This window comes from Sinohyriopsis cumingii, chromosome 1 (genome assembly GCF_028554795.1).
Source record: "Sinohyriopsis cumingii isolate HCF-2022 chromosome 1, ASM2855479v2, whole genome shotgun sequence".
NCBI classification, from domain to species: domain Eukaryota; kingdom Metazoa; phylum Mollusca; class Bivalvia; order Unionida; family Unionidae; genus Sinohyriopsis; species Sinohyriopsis cumingii.
Window position 1 is genome coordinate 38,062,893 of NC_142961.1, and position 27,918 is coordinate 38,090,810.

General features: G+C 38.2%; 1 protein-coding gene across 1 annotated transcript in view; it reads left to right on the forward strand.

Moving 5' to 3' along the window:
- Nucleotides 1-9,252: 9,252 nt before the first annotated feature.
- LOC149806733 (uncharacterized) overlaps nucleotides 9,253-27,918 on the forward strand; it is a 39,656-nt gene continuing 20,990 nt past the window's right edge. The window contains exons 1-3 of the mRNA XM_089956977.1: nucleotides 9,253-9,330; nucleotides 16,642-16,717; nucleotides 25,973-27,205. Coding sequence (XP_089813103.1) covers nucleotides 16,650-16,717; nucleotides 25,973-27,205 — 1,301 coding nt within the window. The 5' untranslated portion in view covers nucleotides 9,253-9,330; nucleotides 16,642-16,649. The remainder of the gene's footprint in view (nucleotides 9,331-16,641; nucleotides 16,718-25,972; nucleotides 27,206-27,918) is intronic.

Consider the following 27,918-nt stretch of genomic DNA (forward strand, 5'->3'; position numbering starts at 1 on the left):
GAATCTGAATGATTCCTTGGAGTAATTGACGTGCCGTCACCGTGAACCATCGTAAGAATTCTTTGAGACTAGCTTCTAAGACACGAGCTCGTATTTGTGGATTTTTTTCTCGACTGATGCCATACAAGGCACGAATCAATTTGACGGGAAGATGCGACTGAAGGGACGTCATGTTGACGCTATGTGAGACAGACGAGAAGGGTCTGAGGTTTTTATAGATTTTTTTTGTGGAGTGAAATTAAGTCGAGGACGGAGACGTGTACAGGACAGGCCCTCCGTCTTGGCACCAGTGGTGAAACAAGTGGGTACGAAATCGCAAATCATCGGGGGTCGTAGGTTTCAAATCGACGAGTAAATAGGCGTGTGGCGTTTGAGTGGCATCGTCGTACGCCTGAGTCAGCCAAGGCGTTCCTAACTGTTTGGCTAAGACTTGCACTTGCGATTTATCTCGAGGGCTTTTAAACAAGACCACGTAATGCGCATTGAGACTGATGGTGCGATGGGCTTTACTTTGTTGAAACAAATTTTGGGTGATGTAAACGACACTGGCATTATGGTGATGCCCTTTGCGCGTGAACCACAGTTTAATTTCTTCTTCGTCTTCTCCTAACATGTCGTCAAAAATGACCAAATGGGTTAGACGGAAGTCAGAGACGATGCCGTCGTCTTCTTTAGGAATGCCTTCCACAAACACGATGGAATCGCCTTGACTTTCTCGCAAGAGGCTGTACGCCGATTGCCACTCTTTGTAACACCACACGATCCGTTGAGGTGGCCGATCGATCAAATGATGCTTATGTTCGATCAAACGTTTGACGAATTCGGTTTTGCCTGAACCGCTAGGTCCAGCAATGAGCATGATAAAGGGATGGCGAAGATACAAAGCCTCCCAACTGGCACGATCTAAGTGTTCGTCGATGACTTTGACAGTAGAGGAAGAGGGAGCAGAGACAGCAGAGGTAGCCATAGTGTTAGGAATGTCACTTGCGACACGAAAACAGACAAGACAAGAGTTTATATACTTTTCTCAGGACACGTTTATTGAATGTTTCAAACATGAATACGAAAGACAAAAATACATAAAAGCCAAAGGCTTAAGTATAAGGATAAAAGGCACATGATAACCATTAACGTGGAATAAACACAAATGTCTGTACAACATGTTTTGGGTAATGTTCTAACCAGTTCTATAGTAGGGGGTAAGGTCACACAAGTGTCCTCCCGAAAGGGTCTTTCAGGCCTGTCCACGACAGTCCCGTCCTGGGTGACGGGTTCTTCTGGCACCGTCACTCACACAGGTTGAAAAGTCGCAAGGCTCACAATCGCATTCCACTTCAGAAGCCCCCACACTTGAATTGTGCCTGTCTAAACTTGTTTTGTGTTTCTCTGAAAGTATTCATCTTGTTCGCTCGGTCTTGGTAGTCACAATGAACTATCGATCTTGCCTAGGGTTTCTTTTTATATACAGACCAATACCGACGTGTCCATACGGTAAGGTGAAATGATTGGGAAGTCGCACTCGCTTCTGGTACACGATTTGATAGACTTTTTCCAAGGGTCGACTGACGATGTGGTGAGTGGGTAAACGTACAATTTTGTTCGTTTGATAGGTGGTCACTTTAAAGTTTGCATCCTCTCCCGATTGCAAGGCTTCTTTCAATACCCCAAAGTTCACCACACAACTGGTAAGATAATTCAGAGTCAATCCTTTCACTTTACACGTCGTGTGCAATTCTCCTTGTGGGTCCCGATATTCGTAGCCGTAATTTTTGGGACCACCACTGACGAAACTTAGAATCTTGTCGTCGGGATGTTCGTCTGTCCAGGCTCCTAAACGGTCTCCTTCGATGTCAGGGTGCTGTTGACTCGGGTGATGGATGTAAATGCAACTGTCCGTGTCAAAGTACAGGACACGTTCCCCTAACAGTTGTAAAGCTTCGTACAATTTTAAGCGAGCATGAGCTGTCACGTAAGCCGCAATGATGACATTTCCAAAGGGGTCGTCTTGTACAAAGTCCAGATCTTCTTCGTAATTGACCAAGATCAAATCCTCTCGAAGGACGTCCACGTGTTTCATGTATTTGGTTTTGTCGTGAATCATCTGAAAGTAGCGGGAAGATTCTGTCAAATATTCCGTCTTGGGTAAACACGGTCGTTGTGCCATTTTACCCCACAAGCAATTTAACATCACTTTGGCAAACGATCGCCTGCCTTCGTTTTTCTCGATGTGGTCTAAAGAGATGCCTTCTTGTTCATAGTATTTCTCTTTGAATGTCTTTTCGTCTTCGGAAGTGTGACACCAGGAAGGATAGCCGCTGGCTTCTTGCTTCAATTTCAAAAAGGCATCCATGTCGTCTGCGAAAATGCCTTTCTGAGTAGGGTCACTCTTGTGGTATTGTTGTGTCCTGGGAAAGTGGCAAATTTCGTACACTTCTAACAGTTGGTATCCCATGTCCAGAGCTTTGAACAATTCTACGCTGATCCAGGTTCCCGTCAAGGCACGTTCTTCCTGGGTGTGCTGACAAGGTTGGTCTTGGTTGCACGTTTCGGCACAAGAACGGCACAATGGAAACATCAGTTTGCCTTGACAATGGTGAGGTAAGACGGGATGGTATAGGTTCGTGGGAGGCAAAACTTTACACTTGATCAAGCCTTCGTATTGTCGAATGTTTTTCAGGTCGATGTGTTCCGTGAACAATTGTGGGTGCACTGCAGGAAAGGGACAATATTTGCACACGTAAGGATACAGCGAACACACGTCCAAGTATTTGATTTCTTCTCCTTTCTCTTCGTCGGCTTGGTACAGCAAACAGGTGGCATTGGTCCTTCCTCCGTACAAACTATCCCTCGGGTTTAGGGGGTCCATCAGCTTGTAACTTTCCACGGCACGTTTAAACTCGGGATCGGTTTTCATACGGTGATCGTACTCGTGTTCCCACATTTCCACCACTTGGTATCCTTGCTGTTCTAACTTTAGGCGTCGCTGACAAGTGTCCTGGTACAAGTCTTCCATGGTTCGTTGTAAAAACTGATTTTTAGTGCTACGATCAGGGTAACAGACGGGACATCCGTGAAATAAGCAACCGTTAAACTCGTACACGATCTTCGGGTTTTCTAAGTCCCAGCCATCGACCGAATACGTTCCGATGGTCTTTTCGCCTCCTCCGTTGCGGACATGCTGAATCCATTTGTCTTCCTTGTCGCATAAGTAATGTAACCAACGTAGGGCTTTGACCGAGTATTGACGTTTGACATAGTGGGTCGTTTGAGGACTGATGACAACCACGGTGTTTTCAGGCATGAATCGTTGTCGATACACTAAGGAACACGCTTTGGCAATGGTGCAAGCTTCTTTCAAAGGATCGACCCCTCCGTGTTCCATGAACAGTTCTCGAAATTTTCCACAGCAACGCCGTAAAATGTCCACGTCAGAACGACAATACTTTAGCATTTCTTCCTGAAGTCGAAAGGGTCGGAGGCGTGAGTCTGGTACCAAGCGTAGAAAGCTTCTCGTTGTTCGGTACGCATGTTGTCGGGGTCGTAATAGTGAGCCTCAGGCAAATGGGGTAGAACGGCGTGTTGATTGGCTTCCGTATTGAAAAAGTGAGGAAAATAACCTTTAGCCATTTCTGTCATTCCAAACGTTTTAGGCATTCGACTCAAAGGCATGGCCAAATAGCTCATCGAATCTTTAAACTGCACTTGTCCCACTTGCATGAAAATGATTTTGGCTCCGTTCAAAGTGACTTTAGCACGTTCGGTGCCATGTTCCATATAGTATCTGAGAAGAAACTCTCCATCGTATCCGGAGAAATTGTGAGCCATCACCGTGGCATGACGATGACAATCTCCGTAACGTTCGATGTCCTCTTGGCTCCACGTCTTATCGATGGGATCTAAGACCCATTGGGCAAAATCGGCTAACGTGTTCGGTCCTCGAAAGATTTTTTCACGCCCTCCGGGAATCTTACTGCAGTGAGGGCAATGACTGAAGATGGGTTGTTGAATGCACTTCTCGCACGCTCGATGAGCCACGCAGAAATTAGGAATGTGAATGCCAGTCTCTTGCATGCATTCGAAATCGAAAAAGATGAAATTGCCTTTCTTCTTGTGACCGTCCTCTTTCTCTGGTGGGGGTTGGTATTTTTGCACGTAGCATTGGTGTTGCAGGTCCACGATGTGGTGACAAATATGACATTTTTTCTTTCCTGAACATACGTGTGTCTTGGCATTATTGGTACGTAGGCCTTGTCGACACGTAGGTCACAATCTCAGGAGTTGACAAGCACATTTCTGCTGTGAACCTTGCGTCTTCAGATGTTGTTGGTAACAGGCAGGGCTGACAAACGTGCGCAGACAAGCAGGACAATCTACTCTTTCTTGTCCTTCGCTCAGACAGGGTGGAGAGGCCAAACATCCTGGGCATTTCCATCCGCAATGTTTGTGTTGCTCTCGATTGTTATAGCCATAGTCACATTTCTCACAGTAATAACTGTATCCCAGGAATCCAGTGATAGTGGTAATGGTATCGAATTGGTCATCGTGATAATAGACATGAATGTATTTTCCGTCCTTAAAGTCTTTCCCTCGAAACAACAAAGGTCCGCGCATTTCTTGAGGGTGTACTTTCAAGGTGTAGAGTGGAGCTAGGGCATCTTGCAATTTCTGCATCTCAGGAATGCCACAGGGTGTGTCTTTGGACAGTCCGGCTTGTTGTAACAGGAGTTCTGCTTCGTTTCGTTGTTTGGCTCGGTCGGATCGTTGAATAGTTTTCCAGGCTCTTTTCCATTCTACCGTGTCGTTCTTGTTGGCATAGGTTCGTCCCACCACGATGGCTCGGGCTAAACACATCTGGTCTTGAGAATTGTGAATTTGGACGAGACTCTTTTTGGTGTTGCGAAGGGCGTTCACCAATAACACCTTATTGCGTTGTCCGGTCCCTTGAGGAGGAGAGACGTGGGCCATTTTCAGTGTGGCTTTGCCATCGGTGATGTCAAACTGGTCATTAGACTATTGTACGTGTTGAATCTTGTCCATGACTTTGGAAGGGGTTAGTTCTGCGGGTCTGCTAAACTCGATCCAAACAGGGGATTTCAAGCTGTCGTGATCTATGGATAGTGTCAAGCGATCGTCTTCTTTGGGTTGACATTGTCGCTTGAGTGCGGTGAGCAAAGAATCCCACATCTCGGTGATAAACCCTTCTGCTTTCTCCAATGGTACGTCGGACTTGAAATCTTTAAACTTCACTGTGTAGGTGTAAGCCGTGGTTCTAAATTTCCTAGAGGAGCGCTTTTCCGTCTCTCGAATGGAATAGTACTTTTCAGGGTTGACTAAGAGTGGTGAACTTGGTTTAGAGGGTTCGGATTCTGGTTCACTCATGTCCTCTTCAAAATCACTGGCATGAATTTGTGCCAAGACTTCAGCTCTGGTACGAGGCGATAGATCACGTTTCTGCTTCTTACTTTCTTCTTCTTCTTCTTTCTTCTCGAATGAATAGGATCGTTTCATCTTGAGTGCAAAACGTCAAATGACTCAAGTTTAAACACCATAGACTAATTTATAGTCATGGCAAACCAGCGTATATAAAAAGGGTGTGTGTGTCTTGTCCTTTCACTATTCATTTCACTCTCAAACCGAGCACAACGATGGAAAAGACTACCCAGATGGAACGTTTCATCAGAGCTTTGCGAGGGGTCATTAGAAAATTCTCTTCAGACCAGCCGACGGACTACTCTCCTTCCTTTCGAGATAAAAGTCAGGATACTTGCTATATCTGTCAGAAGAAAGGGCATTGGTCTTCAGAGTGTCCAGACCGTCAAAAAAGAACAAAAACAGGGGCTGGAAAAGACAAAAGTCAAGATACCTGTTATTATTGTCAAGAAAAAGGACATTGGTCTCCAGATTGCCCAAAAAAGAAACAAGAGGAGTCGGAAGAAAAGAGGAATTCTTCAGAAGAAGAGAGAGATTCTTCAGAGGAAGAAAGCAGCCAGGTGAAGAAAAGAAGAAGGAAAGAAAGTGAGGAGGAAGAGGAGGAAAAGACGGTGAAGAAATTGAAAAAAAAAGAGAGAGTAAAAAAAGAAACAGAAGAAGTGAATGTAATTTATAAAGTGTTCTGTTGTGAATTGTGAATTGGATTGTAACTATGGAGAAAAGAATACATTAATGATATAAGGTAAGTGTCTTTGAGTTTTGATTTTAAAATAAGAAGCTACACTCACGCACTTATACACAGACATGTACTATAAGGGTAAAATGGTTTTTTTTTTTTTTGTTGATTTTTGAGTTATTGGCAAATTGAAAGGCTATCTCTTTTCGAGAGAAGTGGGTGGCCCTGAAAAGGGCCTTTTTTGGTGTAGGGGTGAGTTTAAGCAATCAACTTTAACTGCCTTAAGCCTTTGCCACGGCCGAGGCCTACTTCTGATGATGATGATTGGGTTGAAATCACTAAGGGTGGTACGATAGGTTTAGTCACAGGGTTGGCGTGTTTAGCTCGGGAAGGTCGTATTCTCTTCGGTCGTGATAAAGAAGTCTGATACATTTGTTTCAGACTTCTTAACTCCGCTAAAATGTCCAACAGTACCGTAGCCGTTTGATTTTCACCCTCTTGTTTCTTTGCTGCTGCTACTTCTTCTTGTTGTTGTTTTTTTCTTACCTCTTCTTGTTGCTGTTGCTGTTGCTGTAGGAGAAAAGCTTGTTCCGCTTCCTTTTGTCGTTGCATAAATTTCTCCAATTCTTCTTTCTGTCTCTGTCTAAAATTCTCCACTTGCGGTAATGAAGAATGAGACGAAGGTTCCGGAACAAATTCTTGCGAGGTAAGAAAATCCACAAAATCCCAATGTACCTCTTCTGAAAGTAAGTCCGGGTTCCCTTGGGCGGTCTCCGCTGCTGGTGCACCCCAATGGATCGTTTTCTGAGTTTCCGTCATGTTGAATCACTGTCGCATAGACTGACAGCACACAGGCGCTAGCGAATCTATATAGACCACATGACGTCACAGACTGCTCTCTTCGGATTGGATGCGAACTGGCTGAATTTTGTAACGCGTGTTCGGATTGGTGAATGAACTCAATCCGTTTCAATCCTTCCTCTACCTATAAATAAGCGCAGTTCACTGCATTGATTCACCTGTTCTCGTCGCTTCACGATGTGGACCACAGTTGAATCATCCACCCTTGTGTCTTCCATGGTGTTTAGGACGGACATGCTCATGTATGTCCGGTCCAAGTGGACTGTTGTTGATAGGACAGATACTAGTCTATGGATGAGAAGAGTTTACATAGAAAGACAAGGATGCCTCAAGAGGGTACATGTGTATGGACCTGCAGTTAGAAGGAGTTTAAGAAGAAGAAGAAGATGTGACAGATGCCGTCTATGTTAATATTAATATTAACATAAATCCAAAGGCCCTTTTCAGGGCCACCCACATTTCTCGAAAAGAGATAGCCTTTCGATTGCCTACCCCTTTTAAAAATTTTTTTTTTTAAAAAAAAATCAAATGTTCAATTCCCCTTGTCCCTAAAGTAGTTTTTTTTTCTAACATGTTCAATTCCCCTTTGTCCCCAGACAAACCCAAACTCTATTCCCATGTTCAATTCCCCTTGTCCCTAGACAGACCCAAACTCTATTCCCCATGTTCAATTGCCTTTGTCCCTAGAATCGATATTTTTTTTTCCATTGTTCGAATGCCTTTGTCGCTAATCTCAATATTTCCTTTTTTTTCCTTTCTCCAATGTTAAATTCCATTGTCGCTAATCTTACCCAGGGCTTTTTGCCCATGTTAAATTTCCATTGTCGCTAATCTTACCCCGGGTGGTTAATGTTAAATTTCCATTGTCGCTAATCTTACCCAGGGGGTGTTTTTAATGCTAATTCCCATTGTCGATAATCTCACCCCTTATACTACTCACGTTTCTGCCTCTTACTTTCTTCACCATTCTCCACGAATTGATGCGATCGTTTCAACGTGACTGCAGAAAGTCAAATGACTACATTATGAACGCTATGGGATCATATATCCATGTCAAACTAATGTCTTCCCTATATAAAGGGTCAGTGTCTTCCCTTTCAAACCGAGCAGAACGATGGAAGAGCCAACACAGATCGAACTCTTGATCAGAGCTTTACGAGAGGAGGAAAAGCCTGTGAACGTGAAGATATTCAAACAACAGAGAGAGTGAACAAACACACAGAAGAAGTCTATGAACTTTTCAAACTGTTGTATTGTGGACTGGATTGTACAGTTTGAACCAGAATAGACCAGACAGAAAAGGTAAATGTCTCTTGGTTTTCACTTTTTTAGAATAAGGACCTACACTCACCCATTCAAACACGTACATCATGGGCAAAAAAGGGTTTTGAGTTTTAATTGATTTTGGCAAAATGAATAAAATATCTAAGAGTACCGTTCCTATTGTCTATATACAGTCCCAATAACATTTTTTGTCCCTCTATAGTCCCGCCCATGTCAAAATTCCCCATGTTAAGTTCCCTTGTCCCTAGACGTTCCCAGGGTGATCTGAAAAGTCTAGTCCCTATATGTTCCCAGGGTGTTTTTCCTTGTATGTTCTCATTTGCCCTACGGTATCCCACTATACTACTTATACTGCAGGAGTTTAGAACAGTTAATAAATGCACGTGTTAGTTCATGCAAATAAAGGCTGTGTTTTTCATGCAAATTTCCCACACTGAGAAGAAAAACTACGGTAAAGCCATGTAGATTCTAAGTATTAGTATAATTCCTTTACTTGCTTGTAAATGTATCTTAGCTAAACTTTATTGTTCAAATAATGTAGTACAGCTTTATCTAATAGTGAAATAAATGCGAAAATAACTATGTTGTTTATTGATGATATACATATGAATAGGTGGGTGGTGGTGTATAGCCAAAGACTGTAAATTATATTTGAACCAGTAGTTGTCCATCCTTTTGGTTTGAACATAAAAATACAAAAAATACAAAAAAGTAAACAACATATTTGGGTTGCCGTGAATCAAGTGCCTTTACCTACCAGCCTCCGAAACTACTTTTCTTTTGCTGTTACAAAAGGGGCAATATTTTCTTTACTCATTCCGGTGATTTAGAAAAATCTCTATCGAGGTTATTGGTGTGAGTCTAATTTTCCGGAGACGTACCTGCTTTTTTTGTTTTTTGTTTTTCAGATTAAACTTGGGTACTAAAGTCTAAGGGAGTCTACTCTGGCATAAAACTGGTTGGCCAATCGAATCTTTGCTCTAAATAGTATGTCACATTATGGCGCCAAATTGGAGAGTTCGGGAAAGACGTTGAAGTCGCTCTTAAAGAAAATTTCATCGTTGGAGTAAACATTAACGGTAAATACTAGCAAGAGGCATATTTCTGTCTGTAATGTAGGTTTGGACTGTATATTTTGTACGAAGTGGATAATATAATGGCGTTTGACGGTAAATATACCATCCTTTCTGCACAGTTCGGCGGAGGGAAAGTGATAAGTGGGTGGGTGAATTAGGACATGCAAGAAAGCCTTTAGGATTTAAGGATGTGTTTAACGATGTCGTAGAAGTAGGACTCTTTTTTGTGCATTTATTTCTTCATATTCCGATTTTTCTCGAAGCTTACATGTATCATATGTCGTATTACCCTTTAGCATTCCCACCCCATTTTAAGATACTTCGACGTTTGTATGGGTCCTACTAAACACCGCAAAGGCAGGCAAAGTCTGTTTATTTTTGTTTTTGTTATACATATTCGTATACATTATAATATATTAATATTGTTTTTATATGTAAATTTATAAAAATGGTACATACGCACCCTTAATTGAGTAGATAGAGTATGACAAAGTCATATAAAAACAATGTCAATGTGACAAAGCCAGATTTAGTAATTTTATATAATAATTATCTTCTTGAGAGACACGTAATAATATTATGAAAGTAATATAAAATACAGAAGTTTAATATAAGTATTTAATTGAATATAGTATGCCAATGTGATGTAATAAACTTAAGATATTGTATGAGAAAGACAGATGCATTGTGACAAAGTAAGATGTACTAATACTTTCATTAAGAAGCAGTTATGCTACAAACAGTAACAAATTACTCGGCTGCCGTCGACAAAATCGAATGACGGTAGTTAGTGATATTCCGCACACGAAGCAGTTCATGTCTACTTTGCATTGTCTTGAGCAGTTGCACAAATCGTTTCATGCAGCACTGTTCAAATAGTAATCATTTAATCAACCTTTAACTATATACTGGAGTCGACAATCTCAAGCATAGGTATTTCTTTTACTTTTACATATGTATTCTTTTATATTATTTTACAATTAAATATTTTATTAACATTCATAATCATATTCGGGATGTAACTTTTGTCTGAACACGTGATTTTCAAAATTTACGATTACCACACCTCACATTATATCACTGTTCACTTGCTTTCGTGTCTTTGTAGACCTGTATCATGTCCTTTGATTTGGCTTCTTGGCTACCTTTGAGTCCTTATGGACAGTACATTTCCCATCCAAAGATGTCATGAAACACTTGTACTGCTTGCACTTAGGAATTTGCTGAAAAGTTTCTCTTCTGTCTTCGATGTCCATGAAAGTTTGGTAATCTTAAATTTAGAAAATCGCATGTTCAGACAAAAGTTACCTGTCTCGTATAATGCCCTTCTTATGTCCACCATCTCCATGTTTTTCTGGGCTCTCAGTTAAGTTTCACTTTTAGTCTGTGGTTCATGCTTTTGGTGTTGGTCTTCGTCACTGGAAATAACATTCGTCAATTTGTCCGAACAGGAAGCAAAGTTAATATAGTATAATGTATACAAATATGTACAAATAAAACAAAAATAAACAGACTTTGCTTGCCTTTGTGGTGTTTAGTAGGACTGCATTTGTATTGGGGTGTGGGGTCAGAACCAAAAATTGCCTATCAAAATGTTGGAATTCACCCCCATCGGGTCCTACATTGTAAGATGCTTTCCCCGATAACTGTGTTTTTGGGGTGGCCGTCTTGCTGCCTAAATAATGACACTGTAGCTTGTTCCAGTTGCAGCATAGTATCTTATATTCCTACAGTGTAAGACATAGTACATGTTGGTTTTGTTTAAGTGCTATGTCTTGCTATCCAAATAGCAGCCTTGTATAGCGTGTTCCGATGTCATTGACGAATGAGTAGTCAAAGTTTCAGGAATATCTTGCACATTTGGCAACACATATTGACACTCCACTAATTTATGTGTAATTAATATACTTACTGTCTTGTCTTTATCCTGGCAGAATGAAAATATGACACTAGCAAATGGACACATTTCCATGTTCCGTTGACATACATTTAAATTTGTTTGCAATGCGACAGTAGTCATGGTATGCCGAAGTATGTTTAAATAGGTTCATGTGGCGGATATGTTTCATGATGAAACGTTACTTTACATTTCCAATAGGCATAATATATTTTTATTCGTTTCGTTAAAGAATACTGGCTGCCATGTATAGCCTATCTTGTGCTGAAAAATGGCGTTAAAACATACAACAACAACAACAAAGAATAATATTTCAGTTTAACCTGATTTCAGCATTCCCAACTTTCAACGCTTTCCAGTCAACTGATATCTAGACCAACAAAACTTTAAAACACGTCCATTTCTTTTTGTGAGCATTCGAATTTATTAGAGAAAAGACGTCAGAGTAAGTAAAGTCTAACACATTCTGACTTTACTTTTTAGAAAAGTGCCGTTATTTTAGTTGCCATTTGTGTGAAATATTCCTGAAAATTTTACTTTTGTTACGATGTTACTAGACATCAAAACACACTACACAGCGCTTAATACCAGAATTATTGCAAATCATTTTAGAAATAGTTGTAAAATCTTATTTACCTTTCTTTTCCGATATTTTCGTTAAGATCATTCGCCATATTCAAATAATGACTACTTCCGTTCTCGGCCTCGTTTGTTTGTGTGCCGTATAAGGACATTGAGGCCTTATTTGGAAACGTAAACAGATTGTAGTAAAAAATGTAGCACGGTTTGAGTCGGAAATTCTGCTCATTAAAAGTAAATATGATTTACCTGTGATTTTGAAATTCCACAAAGAAGCCATTATTTGCCACTTGATTGATAAAAACATTGAGTAGAATAGCCAGAGATGGTCTTGTAAGCCTTATAAAGAAATGGGATCACGGCGAGAGTCTCATGTTATCTATCATGGCGGACATGGTGAGGTTTTATTTTATCGTGTAAGGGCTTAATAAATTCAAAATAAACCAAACTTTCACAACATGATTATATGTGTGTAGTAGATTTCTACACTATTTGTTTTTCTAACTTTATTGATGATTTTTTTTTTTTTTTTTTCCTCAACCACAACAAATCAAGTTGAGGCTACGACATCATAGCTATGGATATCCATTTGGTAGCATGCCTGGCAATTTTAAGTGACCTAATGTCAAGCCATACCAGAATCAAATGGATAATAACATGATTTATGTTCCCCAAAATTGCTTGTAGAACATTCCTTATGCCTTTAACTGCTCCGGTGGCCTAGTGGTTAGAGCGTCCGCCTTGGATGTGGGAGGTCGTGGGTTCGATCCCCAGCAATCATACCAAAGACTCACAAAAATGGTACTAACAGCTGACTCGCTTGGTGCTCATCATTAAGAGGTTAGTGTTAGGACTGGTCGGCCTGGTGTCGGGATAATGTGACTGGGTGGGACATCATGCAGCATGATGCCCCAGTGCTAGACATCACTATAAACTGCCACACTGCAGACATTGTAGCGATATGACTGAAAACTTGTTAAAGCTATGTTACAAATCCAAAACACACACACACACTACTTATGTCTTTAATCCACTAATAGCTGCGACGAGCATTGATGAAATTTGACTGGGTATTTGCCATTTACATTGTTAGCCACATGACTACACAAATCTCGCAACATAGATGTCCTTCAAAAGGGCTCTTACAATTTACTTATGTCATACATATACTATAAGGGAGAAAAATTCTTTCCCTTCTTGTGGTGTTTAACTCATTCAGCCCCGATCCCGTCTGTAGGCGTGATCCAGTTTCTGCATTCATTGGCTGATCCCGCCTGTAGTCGTGAATTGTTTACTGCATTCAGTGGCCGATCCCGTCTCCAGGCGTGATGAATGTGTGTTAGATACGTCTCTGATTGGTTACAAATGGTTTATTCCAAGAACTAAACAACTATTAAACCAATCAGAAATGATTTTACTTTCATTTGTGGAAATTTGAATTGTTCAGAAGCAAAACGCTAAAGTTTGAGAGCGGTTTAACTACACGTGTTCTGTTCATGAAAAATCATAAATGATGGTGGACGGAATAGTGATTTTTGATGAGAGCAAAAATGTGGAGTTTCTTGGGTTTGATCTTAAAAATAATGAGCAAGCTGAGGAAAGATATGTTCAGCAGTTGAATATTTTGCGAGATTTAGATTTGGACATAGAAGTTTCTGAGATTGAATCGTACGAAGATGATGATGCTAACATCGATGATGACGGAGTTCTTACGGATAAAAGTTGCACATAAGTTTGTAAATACTGTATAAATAAGTTGTGAAAGACTTCAACAAATAGGGCAAACATTACATCAATGTGTCAACAAATTCATTTGAAATAAATGGTGAAAATTTCATGGATTTTGTTTGGATATAAGAAGAGAAATTAAGGTAAGAGTGAATGCATGTGCATGATGTTTTCAAACAGGTAAAAACTATGGGGCACAAGCAGCTAGACACAGCTTTGTGCTTCTGAGGCATATCAGCAGAGATACTGAAAACAGTGCTGGGGCCGAATGAGTTAAGAAACAATGCTGATATTTCAAGCTGTTCTTGGCATAGTGCAGTAAATTTGGAAACGATGTATGCTGAAGCATTCAACTTTTTATGCCAACTGTATATTTGATTTTATAATAGGGACACCCCACCCCCACTCCTGTCTACCATAATTTTAAGACCAGTGCAATAGGAAAGCCTATTTATTTTTTTGAGTCTTTGGCCTTATACCCTTAAGGAATGCCACACGATTTTCCCTCATTACCACTCAACATCGCCATGATCAGGCCCATGATATGCAAGTGCAACGAGCTGAATGGAATACTGTCCTTTCATTGGTCATCCAAAAATGACAGTATTTTCATTTGACCGATAAGTTGGTAGCATTCCATTTAGTGCATTGTACTTGCATGTTAAGCGGGTAGAGTGGTCGCATGGGAAAATGTCAAAGCTTGAGTAAGAATAATTAGGTCACATGAGAAGAGTCCTCATTTATATTTTTTTTTAATTATATAGTACATATATGACTGATAGGTAATTGTAATCAGTGATACAAGTGCATGTCTATGACATCAGAGGTCCAAAACTCATGTGATGTCAACTATAATCCCAGGGTTTCCGCACAGGTCTGGGATTCTGGAAAAAGTCTTAAATTTGAAAATTGCTTTTTCAGGCCTTGAAATGATCTGGATAAGTTACAAAACTGACTAAAAAGTCTTTTAAAAAAGTCACATGATGTCATTAACACTCTTTCGCTTCACTAAGTTTAATTGTTACATTGGGTCCTAGACAAGACATTCTGTTGTTGTTGGAACCATGCATCGAGGAAGTTTTACAAATACTCGTTTAAAATATGGACTACCTAGACAATCCTAAAGGCCAAATCATTGCGCAGTTCATATTAGATGATTCAGTTTGGCAAATAGGCCTACTGGCTGATGACAGTAATAGCAGTTTATTTTAAAGCCGTGAATTACATCAAATTATTGGAGCTAGAAAAGTGTTAAAAGTGAGAATTGTAGCTGATGCGGTTTTACTGAAATTGAGCTTTGAACTGAGTAGGTCATGTATGTAATCAGAACCAGAACTGATGTCATCTTGAAAGCTCGAAAATATGTGGCACTGAAAATATGTGTCAGCATTTTGACCAAAATCAGCAAAGAAATTCAAAACTTTTAAAGTTCTAGATATCTAATTTTAATAGGTCACCAGCATTAGAGGTGTAAACTTCTGGACTATTCATTTGGCGATTGTTAGCAGACATCTCTAGACTTATAAACACTGATTAACTCTGTCTTATTCTTGAGGAGTGTTTTAATGTATTGCCTGGATATTTTGTTTACTACTCAGTTTACAGGTAGAAGAACGAGTGCAATTTAAGCAATGAATAGTAACACAGAATTATATTCTTTGATTCACTGGATTATTTTCTTTTCTTCAGGGTAAATCAGTGCAAGGTGAATTCTAATGTACAATTGGGGACGTTTTACCGCCAAATTATCCTAGATAGGAAAAACATGGGGACATATGTTTGTAAAAAGAATACTGAAAGAAGGGACTTAAAAATATTCTTTTATCAAGCTGCACCATTTAAATGCATGCAGTAAGGATCTGTGGCATGTAAAATATACTGGAGTCCACAACTGTAACAAGATTACATTTTTCATCTATAATTATAACTGCTGAATCAATACTGGATTCTGAAAGGATGGATATGAATTTAGCTCTAAATATTTTATTCAGGGTATTTTTTAGTAAGACGTTAGATGAAATCTAAGAAATTATATCTATCTACTGTTGATAAACTCTATGTAGACAGTTCTGTTGATGTAAGTGTTAGGTCTGGTCGGCCAGGTGTTGGGATAATGTGATTGCGTGGGACATAATGCTACCTGTTTGGTTTGGCTTACATTATATTTATTTGGTAACTCTTTCTAAATCACCCACTACTTATCTTTTCAATGATTTGGCCTTTTCATTATCAAATTTTAACCAAAGTATTCTGCTTTGCATTTTGAGTCTGTTAAGTGCATCTTTCCATGTGATTACTTTTCTGTTGATTTTGTCTGTAGTTGATTGTTATCTCTTACCTATATTACAATATGCAATTGTTCAATCTTCGTTCTTCTCGAGACGAGGAAACTCAGTATCCAAGAATCTTTGGATTACTGTTTTCTTTTTTTCATCATCTTCCTTGTCATGGTCACATTTAGCTTTAGCCCATTTTGTTGACTTTTTGTTCAACTTTTCTCTATTCAGTGCTAGGTTTATAAGAAAAGACTCTTCCTAACGCATTCTCCACGTGGGTTTGTATCCTTGCTACAGTTTACTTAAACCTAGTACATGTATGACTGATCACTAAGTTGACAGCAATGATACGAGCCCCCGCGTATTTCTAGAAAAATTCTCCATAGTCACACATTATGGTTTCAAGGAATCCATCGATTGGTTCAGAAGAACAGATCCCTCACAAAAGCCCTATCTTCCAGAGAATGAAAATCTTTTTCATTTAACTAAAAAAAATATTGCCTAAATCAGCAATGTATGCTTCCATTGGTTGTATCCATAGAGTACAACCAATTTCAGCATGCACTATGTTAATATACAACATATCCATGTGGTACTCGCCGGAAAGTACAAATGGCAATTGTGTAAACATTGCTCGGACAAAACGGGATCTAACGTCCTTTTGAATTACATTCCACAATTTACTTGTCCACAAACAAGTATATAATTAATTATAATACTATAAAATAGTATATTATGCTTCATTATGTTTGAAAATTTACTGTGTACTTACAATAAATTCATTTTATTGTGTAATAACCTTCTTTTAATGTATATTTATTTTGCATAATGTAGATCTGAGAATGATGATGGAAACCAGGCTTGCCAGCAAACGAAGACTGAAAACTTCACCACAAAAAAGATCGCCAAGGTAGGCAGTGAGAAGTTTTCTATTGAAATGTCAGCTTTGTTCTGGCCATATCATCGATGTTCCAACTATTGTGAAAATTAGAGTGGCTCTAAGGATGGCAGGAAGACCTTGAGACTCTTGTACATGTTGCAAAAGAACCCATGATATAAAAATAATACAGATCTACACTAGGATGAAAACAAATTCTGTCCCACACCTTCCCACATATTCTATGTACCTGTCTAAATATTGGGAATGAAATTTCCACAAGCAAGCTTGATGACATAAGACCAATCAGTGGAACCCCTTGTATCGAACAGATTGAAGAGATGAGGTAGCAATGTGTGGTTTGCATATATGACACGTACCTAACTAGTGCATATCGCCAGAAAGATGAACCGCAGCTAGAGTTCATGTCTGGCTGTGTCCGCTTGTAGTGGAACACATTCTTGTGCTGTGTATAATTTTCCACAATACGAGCTCAAACTATTGCTTAATGTAAACTCAGTCAAGGAATTTGTGATGAAGTATCCCCCCAACCCATTTTTTTAAACATATGTATGTTATAATGATTAATGTGCGTGTGTGTGTGTGTATATATATATATATATATATATATATATATATATGGTACTAAGGCCTTCAAGTATTGGGTTAAACTAGCTCAGTTACATAAACAAATTACTATTCTGTAAACAGAGATGGTCAGCCAAGCAGGAATACTCACTTGTTTTGGTGCCCAATAGTCATCTTTAAATTTTTGTGTAGAAATAATGACCTTTTGCTCTCTTGACTGCAAAATTGACAGCCTTCCGTACTGGAAGTATAAGTCATCCACAAAGTTTGGTTTGGTAATTTATGGTACATAAGTATGTTACTTAGTGCCAAGGCAATTATAGTAAAGTGCCTTGTAAAACTATTGTGTGGGACCGTGTCTTCTCCTTTATTTACAGTGACCTTCAAATAGTCATCACAAATATCGCTCGACTCCCATTCATTGGTCTGTCATATGTGGATGCTTATTTAGAGACTGAGCTTGAGCTTTTTAAATAACACTTCGATTATACGATTTCTGAAACCATTTAAGGTTGAAACTGAATGCAAGATAAGTTGTGCGGCAAGGTTGAACATACGCCTGTTGTATACTTGCCACTGTCTCACACTTGATTTGTCATGTGGAAAAACAAGCTATGGGATATGGGTCAATTATTTACTGGAAGAGGCAGAACTCTGCTTGGCACTGAAAAACTATGTGTACTTGCAGCTCAGTCAAATGGAAATGTCCACTTGAAAACAAAGTGAGTGCTGCTGTTGATATTTTAGGAGATGCCTAATATATGTTGATCATAAGATTTGTAAGTGTTCCCAAGCTTCTGGGTAAAATGCAGATGACATTTTTACAATGCTCTGTGCTTCATAAATACATCCTGTGGCATGTTTCATTTTCCCACCCCCACCCCACCCCCCGTTTATGTTTTTGCTCCGCCATGGGCAATATGTAGAATACCCATTGGTTAGACCTATTTAAACAGGCATGAAGCCAGTGTGACTAATGAATACTTAATCCTTCTAAAATGTAATGGCTTCAAATAGTCTGATGTTCCTTTAGCTATAACAAATTTAACCAGGATCATTAAATTGTGGTTGAGGATTATCATGCTATGTATTTAAAAAAACGACATTCACAAAGAGAAAACTGTATTGGTGTAAAAAAATTACTGCAAAGCAGCATAGTTTTTGTGCATTGAAACTGAATGAATTAGAATACTTGAGAAGCATCGTGTACTTAATGACTTCAATAACCCGAATGCCATACACACACTTGTTGAGTCAATGAACAGTAAAGAGTTGGGAAAATAAGGCTGAAACAACTCATCGATGCATCAATACTTTTGCTGAAATGATGCACATATTGATACAAGAGACGGAGAATCGATACAACACAATATTTACCGTATGCATGTTATTTTAGTCTTAAGCATTTGTGTAAAATTATAATAAACCTGCAGTACAGGTACTCCTGGTTTATTTTAGTAACCACGAAAAAGACTATTTAAGAATACCCACTCGCCTTCTTCAAATTAACACAAAGTGACATGGTTTGTAATCTGCCCCCCCCCCCCCCATTTCATGCTAATTATCTTAACCCAGAATTATGTCCAGCATATACTATACATTCCAAACGTGTTACTCGTGTTGAATGAAGTACTTTACTCATCATTTAATAACCACTTTCATGTGAAGTTTCTACTTTGAATTGTATCTTGAATCCTTTGGTCGATATTAAAACTACGCTACCTGTGTGTTGCACATTGAAATATGTTACATTGAATTCTCGTTTGTTGTTATTGCTTGTTCCGCTCCAGGTCAAACAATAACCACCAATCAGAAATCAATGCTTATTCTCTGCATGACAAACAGGAAGTATTGGCAGAGAAACAGTGTGAAATATCAGCTTTGGTTCTTAAATAGGTCATGCAAGAAAGGAGAGAAGTGTCCTCCTTTATATTACACTGGTCAACAGTGAAATCATTACTGACTTGAAAAGGCCCTAATCTGTAGTATTTTGGTGTGCCGAACACGAATATAACCGTGAAAAATTTGTATTGGCTCTCGTTTTGAAGATATTCATATACCTCATTTTCTATGTTTCACTGTGTAAATTTCTCCAGTAGGACTGCAGCAACATCCGGAATAATGATGTAACATTGCATAATACCATCATGCTCACATCATCCACAGTTGATTGCATCATTTTCTGATGCAATGCAATACTAATGCCATGCGGCTGCTGAAGTAAGTTGACGTCAGCAGTGTACTATACATGTGTAGGCCTATTATACTAATGCCAGGCGGCTGCTGAAGCTGACGTAAGCAGTGTACTATATAAAGCCCAATCAGATAGGTTCAGCATTTAAAATATTTTAGACGTTGTGCGAGACAGTTCAAGCTACTGTTACATAAAACTTATTATTTTATCCATTTACGTACAATAAAGAACAGTAATGCCTCGAAAGTGTGTTAATACCGCGGACAATTTTTGCTATATTTGTGGGGAAGTGACATTTGCCAACCAGAAGAAAAGTATCAATTCTCAAGTGAAGAAGGCATATCATCTTTACTTCGGATGCAAGGTTGGTGACCAAGACAAGCCTTGGGCTCCGCATATATGCTGTGCTACATGTACAACACAGCTTTCACAGTGGTTGGACTCACAGGCAGAATGTAGCCATTGGAGAGAAGAATATCCAACACCCAGCTCTGGTTGAGGCTCAGAAAATCTTGCTACCACCCCTTCACATCAAACTAGGTTTGATGAAGAACTTCGTGAAAGCCATTGACCGGACTTTGCCAGCATTCCGATACCTGCATGAAAAATTCCCTCGACTCAGCGAAGCAAAGATTAAAGAGGGAGTTTTTGTGGGTCCTCAGATTCGAGAGCTTTTCAAAGATGACCGGTTCAACAACTTGCTGGAAGGTGATGCGAAACAAGCATGGAATGCTTTTCGCCTAGTTTCTACAAACTTCCTCGGAAATGTTAGGGCAGAAAACTATAAGGAACTAGTAGAAGACATGTTGATGAAGTATAAGAAACTTGGCTGCAATATGTCTCTAAAGATTCACTTCCTTCATTCCCATTTGGATTTCTTTCCTAGCAACTGTGGTATTGTTAGTGATGAACACGGCGAACGTTTTCATCAAGATATCGCAACAATGGAACAAAGATACCAGGGAAAATGGTCCACTACAATGCTGGCTGACTACTGCTGGACACTCCTCAGAGATGCTCCCGAACAGCTGTACAAGAGACAGGCGAAGAAATCTAAGATGTAGTCAATGACTTGATTTTTTATAGGTAGGCTATTACAGTTGACCTTTTACTATTGGAATGCATTTCGTTATGTAAACATTAATTTCTTGCAGATTACAAAAAAACTAGAGCCAATTTTGCAATTTGACTGTCATATTCGTGTTCAGCACATAAAAATTGATAAGAATTGACTAATTTTATTTCAGTAACATGACTTTTGTAAAAATTTGTTGTCCAGTGTTATTATATAGTACATATATGACAAGTTAATTGGAAGCAAAATTACAAGCTATTGTGATGATGAATAAATGATCACATGACACAATTTTCAAACTGTAGTCGTTATTTTGTCTCGATCTGAACTTGGAAAACTTTTTTATGGGTACCCAATTGTACGGTATTTCATTTAATTTTTCATACACAAACCAGTTATCAAAATAATTATTTAAATGTATCATAATTTTTTGCACCTATCACTTTGTATTGATTGATGCATAAGCATGGGCACCCACAGCATTGGTCAAGGTGGATCACTCACATGAACCCCCCAAAACCATACTGCATATATATATATATATATATATATATATACACACACACACACACACACATACATACATACAAGTTGAATTATGCAAATGAAGCTGAAAATATGTCACAATGTTCAGTTCAAAATGCTTAGTAATGTTAGCTTTAGTTTCAGACTGCTTACTATAGTAACTCTCCCGGCTGTGACTGACTGACCCCCACCCCCCATGCAAAATATCCTGCGGGTGTTTATTAACAAATGGACAAAGGACTTCACAGACCATACCTTTAAATATTATCGTTACTTAGTTTTCCTTATTATTTCTGTCACCGTAACAAAACATCTCATGCATTTTAAAATGAGTTTGGAAGTCCTTTTATTGCTAATCTATTCTACTATATATCCCACTAGTGATGGGAATCGGTCAGAAATTTATAATCAATAATCGGTTCCACTTAACCAACTGATAATCGGTTACTAAGAGCAAATTTTAATTTTTGTTTGTTATTCAGTTATATCTTTGATCAATAGTTCAAGATGTTAGTAAATGTACAGGAGTAATCTCTTTTAATGACATGTATACTTTAACCTGATAATAATATTACATTTTTGTCTATTGTGTTGTGTGTTATTTTTGTTCTACATCTTTGTTAAATGAACGCAACATTTTATGGCTGATAAGTCATATGCAACTGAAGTACTGCTAAAATCCCCAAAATCCTTTCATTCACATGCGATGTGTCTATAATTTTAAGTGTAGAAGGACATGGTTTTCTTGTTTGTCATTGTTTACAATACTACAAATAATGTTGCATTTAAAACTGAAACAAATCATCAAAATGTGTTTAAATTTATTAACTCAACTATTTAACAACTTGATCATGTAATAATGGCTATATGTTCCTAATTATGAAATTTTGCACCTATGAAATATCATGTGGTTTTATATTTGTAGTTGTGCAGGGAATTAATAAATCTCAGGTCAACTTTAGTGGCTGGGAGATTTACTAACCTTTGTGCTTTGCGTACAACTAAAAAGTAGTCTCCCTTTACACATAATCGATTATCTTATTGGTTTGCTCAACCAATGATGATCGATTATAATCGATAATCAGAACAACACTATATATATCCCACTATTATTTTTATTAGTGAGTTTGAATGACAAGTAATGCATATGATCTCTTGTCCTTATAACATCTGCTGTATGGACAATAGCTTCAATAGCACATTGACAGATTTCATCTCCCTAAAGAGAGCTTCATTTCCTTTCAGTCTTGTTGATTTGACCTCTTCTGTCCGTTCTTGCCCTAAATCTGGTTTCAACTGGATAACCAAAGCACTAAGCGTGTTTGATTACTGTGTAAATAACACTGCATAGCCATGTGGTTGTTGTGATAATGTTCATTGTAATTAATACAACCATGAATTGTTGATTTAGCGGTGTTTATTCATAATGGAATATAGTATGGTCATAATACATGAGGATTATCACAATCGTCAGGTAACAGAAAATAATCTTTTTTTCTCTTTGTAAAAGCTGCAAATAAAAGCCACCCTAAATAAAAATTGTCTTGTAGACTGAAATTTTTTGTTTCATCTCTCTCTCTCTCTCACACAAACGCATGCATGCTCACGTGCATTAACTAAAACGTGATTTCAGTTTTTTTTTCTTTTTTGTTGCACTAATATCTTGACAATGTGGAGTCATATTGTTGCGTACAATTTACCAATAAATAGTACCCATAACTAATATATGTTCAAACCATCTTAATCATTTTGCCAACATTACACAACAGAACAGCTACATATGCTCTAAATGCAGATGAGCTTGTATACTGGGATATCATCCTCTCTCTCTCTTGTTCACTAATAACAATACAAATCTTTTTGCGTGCTTTTATTTTTTTATTGTAATTAGATTCTTGAGTTGAGAGCAGAATGAGACGGAAAATATGTTTACTTTGTACTTTTGTACCATTAGGTTCCATAGAACTTGTTCAGGTACGATCCCTTTAATTTTCGTACATGGTCAGTACCACCAAATGATAATTATTTATTTTGCATATAATTTTTCGTGCACTGAAAATTAATAATTAATTTTTCATGTACAAACAATTACATGAAATATGGTTCATTATATTACCCGTGTTATTATCAGTGGGCGAGTACCTGGGTAGCTGTTGGCATTTTTACTCGTGAATTTATGACTAGGACTCAAAAGTGAGCTGGGAACTCTTGAGTGAAGATTCCATGACTTATCCTACAAGTCTGTTGCAAGCCTGAACTTGGGCTATGGCCCTGTCTGCCATATACTTTGTGTTATACATATGCTTGTTTCCATTCCATACATATTGCATGTGAGTGGATGAGGTAGTTGCCATGCTGGAGGACAGAGTTCTGATTTGTTACTACACGTGACCAGGGCTCGAAAATTAGCGGTAGTCCGCAAGCCCGAGGCTAACAGATTTCCTGTCAGGCTAATAACTTTCATAATGTGAATAGTCTGATGGGCTATTAAGTTTCAGTTATCAATAGTCAGTGTTTGTTTATGCCATTCCCTAATAAAGACTTGACTTAGCAGATGTTCTATAGAATCAAAGCAGTGGCCATTGTGAACAGTCATAAAATATTAGCATGAGAAGATGAAGTCAATTTCTGCCTCGGAAAGGTGCGTTTCTGTAACAAGAATCCATCCGATTTTGTGCATTTCACTTAACAGTGTAAATTATGGTCCCGTCATTAACAGAAGTTTTGGTAATTGATCCTAATTAATCTGATAACAAATTAAATGAAAAAATGACGTATCACACTTTATTCACTCGACCACAGCAACAAATTACAGAGCGGTATACCACACAAAAGAACATGGCAAAAACTATTCAAACAAATTAGTTTGCACATTTTTTTGTTTGTTTTTTTTTTTTTTTGCTCGCTACCCCAGTGCTCCAGCAGTCACAAATAGGAAATCTTACATTTCCATTGAAATAATTATAAGAATTAAATCAGTTTATTACAATTATGTTATTGACACATCCTTTCCATACAACTTCTTTTTCTATGATGATAAGAAAAGTTTTTATATTTTTCCCTTACAAGAATGAACAAATAATTGAATACATATGCAGATATCCAAGCAGAATGCCGTATATTTGTTGGGAATTAAAATCTCTGAGCATGGGCATCGAAGATTTGAAAACTTTCTGCCTTTTAATTTCAACAATACATTGCGCTTCGATTAATTAGGAACAATTACCAAACTTATGACTTATGATACCATAATTGGAGCTGTTAAATACAACGCGCTGAGTGTCAGATGGTTTCGTTTGATGGGAACACACCTTTTCCAAGCTGAATGCTAATATTTTATAACAATGTTTACAATAGCCACTGCTTTGATCGTGCAGAACATCCGCTGAAGTTAAGTCTAGGGAGAGGGCAAAGACACGTGTTTTGAAATGTGTTTCTTGCTCTGACTTTCTTATAAAGAACACTGTGCCATTCCTTTTCTTGCTTTAAATAATTCGCGTCAGCTATACTATAACATCTCGTATTTCAAAACAAGGCATAATTCCCTCATAAGACAGGCAAAATGTGGCGTTTGATAAGTGTTCAGCCACCGGAAAAAAGGCAAAAGTTGAATGAGAATGATGAGGAATAATTCTTATGATAGGGAAAAGCGTAATGGAAGGTTTCAGAAGAAATGGACAAAAGACAGGGAATGGCTGAATTATGACGAGGAAAGGAACGTTGTGGTTTAACTGGTGTACACTATTCGCAAAAACAAACACAGAAAACATCCAGTTTTGTTGCTGGTTGTTTGAACTTTAAAATTGAATCGGTAACGTACATCAAAGCTGACAATGTTTTGTGAACAGGACTAGCAAAGGTTTGGCAGGACTAGTAAATTTCTCAATATACTAGTCCCACTGGCTACAAAGAAATTTGTGCTAAATTCGAGCCCTGGTGATGGATTCGCTTGTCTTTCACAGTACACAAGTTTCTGACATGGTCCATGTTGCCCTCGACTATGTTTGTTTAGATGCTATGCGCAAATTCAGGTGCTTGTACTTATTTTGGACTATTATAGCACCTGAGAAATATATGTCCAAGGTATAATTTACCAAGATGATGCTTCACAATGCTTGGGTATATCACAGCTTTTTTCAATGCAGATTACCTTTAAAAACACCATGCCAAGAAAATTAAACATTGATTTTTGTATTTTACATAGAAATATCAAATACTTCATGTATCCGCTAGGAATGCAAGATTGAGTCAAAACTATCCGTTGTGTTAGAACTAGGGTAGACTGAGTAAAAATCAAACGTTGGTATCAAAATTGAGTCTGATTGAAAATTTTGGAGTTTCTGATGCACAAATGAGGGTAAAGGGAAATACTGAATGCTACGCTTAAAGATGAAAAATAAAATAAAGCAGCAGCTTTATCTTCCGAAGAATAGGAAAATAATTGTAAATTTACAAAAATATGTAATAATGCTTAGCACATCAAAAGCTTTAGCCATCACTGATTACCTTAAAAAGACCATAATAGATGAATCATGTATGGTCGTAATTTACATCTTTCAAAAATAGTAGTGAAATTTTTAAAGCACTTGAATCATTGATCACTGCACGATCACAGAGAAATATATAATACTGCAATTTAAGATGCAAGGAAAAAATCTTGACAACAAGGTTTTTTTTTTTTCCATGTACAGGCAATTTTAGTGCCTTTCATCAGATAGAACTGGATTATTTTTTATTCTTTGTGTACACTTCCCCCCAAAAAAATTACATTACAAACGTGTTTTGTGCATATCAAAAAACATGAAATCTCAATTCTTTTGTACATATCCTGAATCCCAAATACAGATGACTCTATTTGTTCACTTTGTGTTTTTCACTGTTTTTAATACAAGTTTCTTATTTTCAGGGTTGGTCTGAACTTTGGCCAGGAACCAATGTCACCTTCAACCAAGAAAAGAAGAGTGGATGCCAGTAAATCAAATAGAAGTTCCCCAGAATCTGAAACAGAAGAGTCTTTCAGTATAAAGTCATTTTATGGAAAAAGAGAAAAAAAATGTTTTCCACATTCCCCTCGACGTCGCAAGGCAGTAGAAAAGGTTTTGTCCAAAATAAGAGATGAAAATACAGATACTGATTCAGAGGTGTCTAGTCAGAAATCTGGGTTTACACGAACAAGATCAGAAGGCAGTGCTGATTTCACGTTCAAATCAGACACAGATGAAGAACCGATTACAACTGGGATTGAGAAAGCCAGGAACCTCAGATCTAGCAGTCGTGTGAAGAATCGTTTGCAGCTTCAGGAAGTTTCCAATACCCTTGGGAACAAGACATCAGAAAATAATAAAGTTCTGAGCACTGTAAGCAATCGATCGAAATCCCTAGAAAATAGGGTAACAGTTTCACTGATGCCTCTGCCTTTGAAGATCAAGTCTTTGACTTCACCAGTTTTACTTGAGCGCAGTTCGTCATTTACACCTAAGGTGGCAAGGCAAAGTTTGCCCGAAACACCCGATTCTAGTGGGAAGAAATTCTTCAAGCACAGGTCACCTGGTGATAGTGCTAAGTTGCTGGGAAGCATTGTGGTGAGGAAAGGTTTTAATTTGAAGTTTGTTCCAAAGAGGCAGATGAGTGACAAGGCTGTTAAGGAAACTACGGATAAAAAGAAAAATTCAGACAAAAAGAACAAACCTAAGCACAATTCTGTAAACAAATATTCGCCAATTTCAAACAATTGTGGCACATCAGAACTATTCTTTCGTAAGGAAAAGGTGAAAGAAGAGAGGATTCCGAAGAAAGAGTTGAAACCTGAACAATCCAAGGGGGACAACTCTAGCTATGTAGAAGATTCAGGCTGTCAAACTACTAATGTGGTTGAGGAAGTTACATATTCAGAAGTTTCTCAATCTAACAGTGGCTGTTTAGAAACTGCTCAAAGCGGCAAGGGTTTGCTTGGGACACCTGATCTCTTCTCAGAGCCTGCCTCACCTGCCAGATCACAATCAACACACAATTCAGTCGATTCTTTCGTATCGGGTCCCACTTTTCAATCAGAATGTTGCACTCCACAGCAAGAAAAGTTGTTCCCTATCTTCACCAAAAAGATCTCACCTGGAGATGTCAGCACAGGATCGTCATTGAGGTAAGCAGAGGTCAAGATATCTTTTTTGCAGAGTTCGTTGCAGAAATATGCTGAAAACTTGGCGTAAGGTTTCCTAGAGTTTTGTGTACACTTGCATTGATTACATTTAACTGAGATAGTATGGTAATTTTGTGAGTTAAATGTATGGTCATAATTTACATGTTTCAGAAATAGTACTGAAATTTTTAAAAGCTCTTGCATCTGATCTGTACACACTGTATAAAGCTTTTTCTGTCATTCTGGATACATGTCCAATTTCCTTCAGGCACAGAGATATAGAAAATTAAATATAGCTAAGACAGGTCAAAATGCATGTCAACACTTGGTGCATGTACACTGGCAGATGGAGGTTGGGATGATTCAGACTAAATAACTATTTGAGTACAAACAGCAAAGATTTCATGCTAGCAGGGGTACTGAAATTGAGATGGCTCTTGCTAGACATTTTGTTCCCAAAAGTTTCAGCTAGATTTTTTTAGGAAATGGGGCTGGTTCCCCCATGCACAATTGCCATGAATTATTTTTTTAACAGGGTTCATACAAAGTCTGGAAAAAGTGTGGGGGAAAATAAAGATTTTGTACTAAAGGTCTGGAAAAAGTATAGAATTTTGGGATGCCATGTTTTATTTAAATTGATGGCACCTGCTGCTGCATACAATTTCAGTGTAGTTGGCAAGAAATATGTGACCTTGCTATCACCCACTGATTGGTGG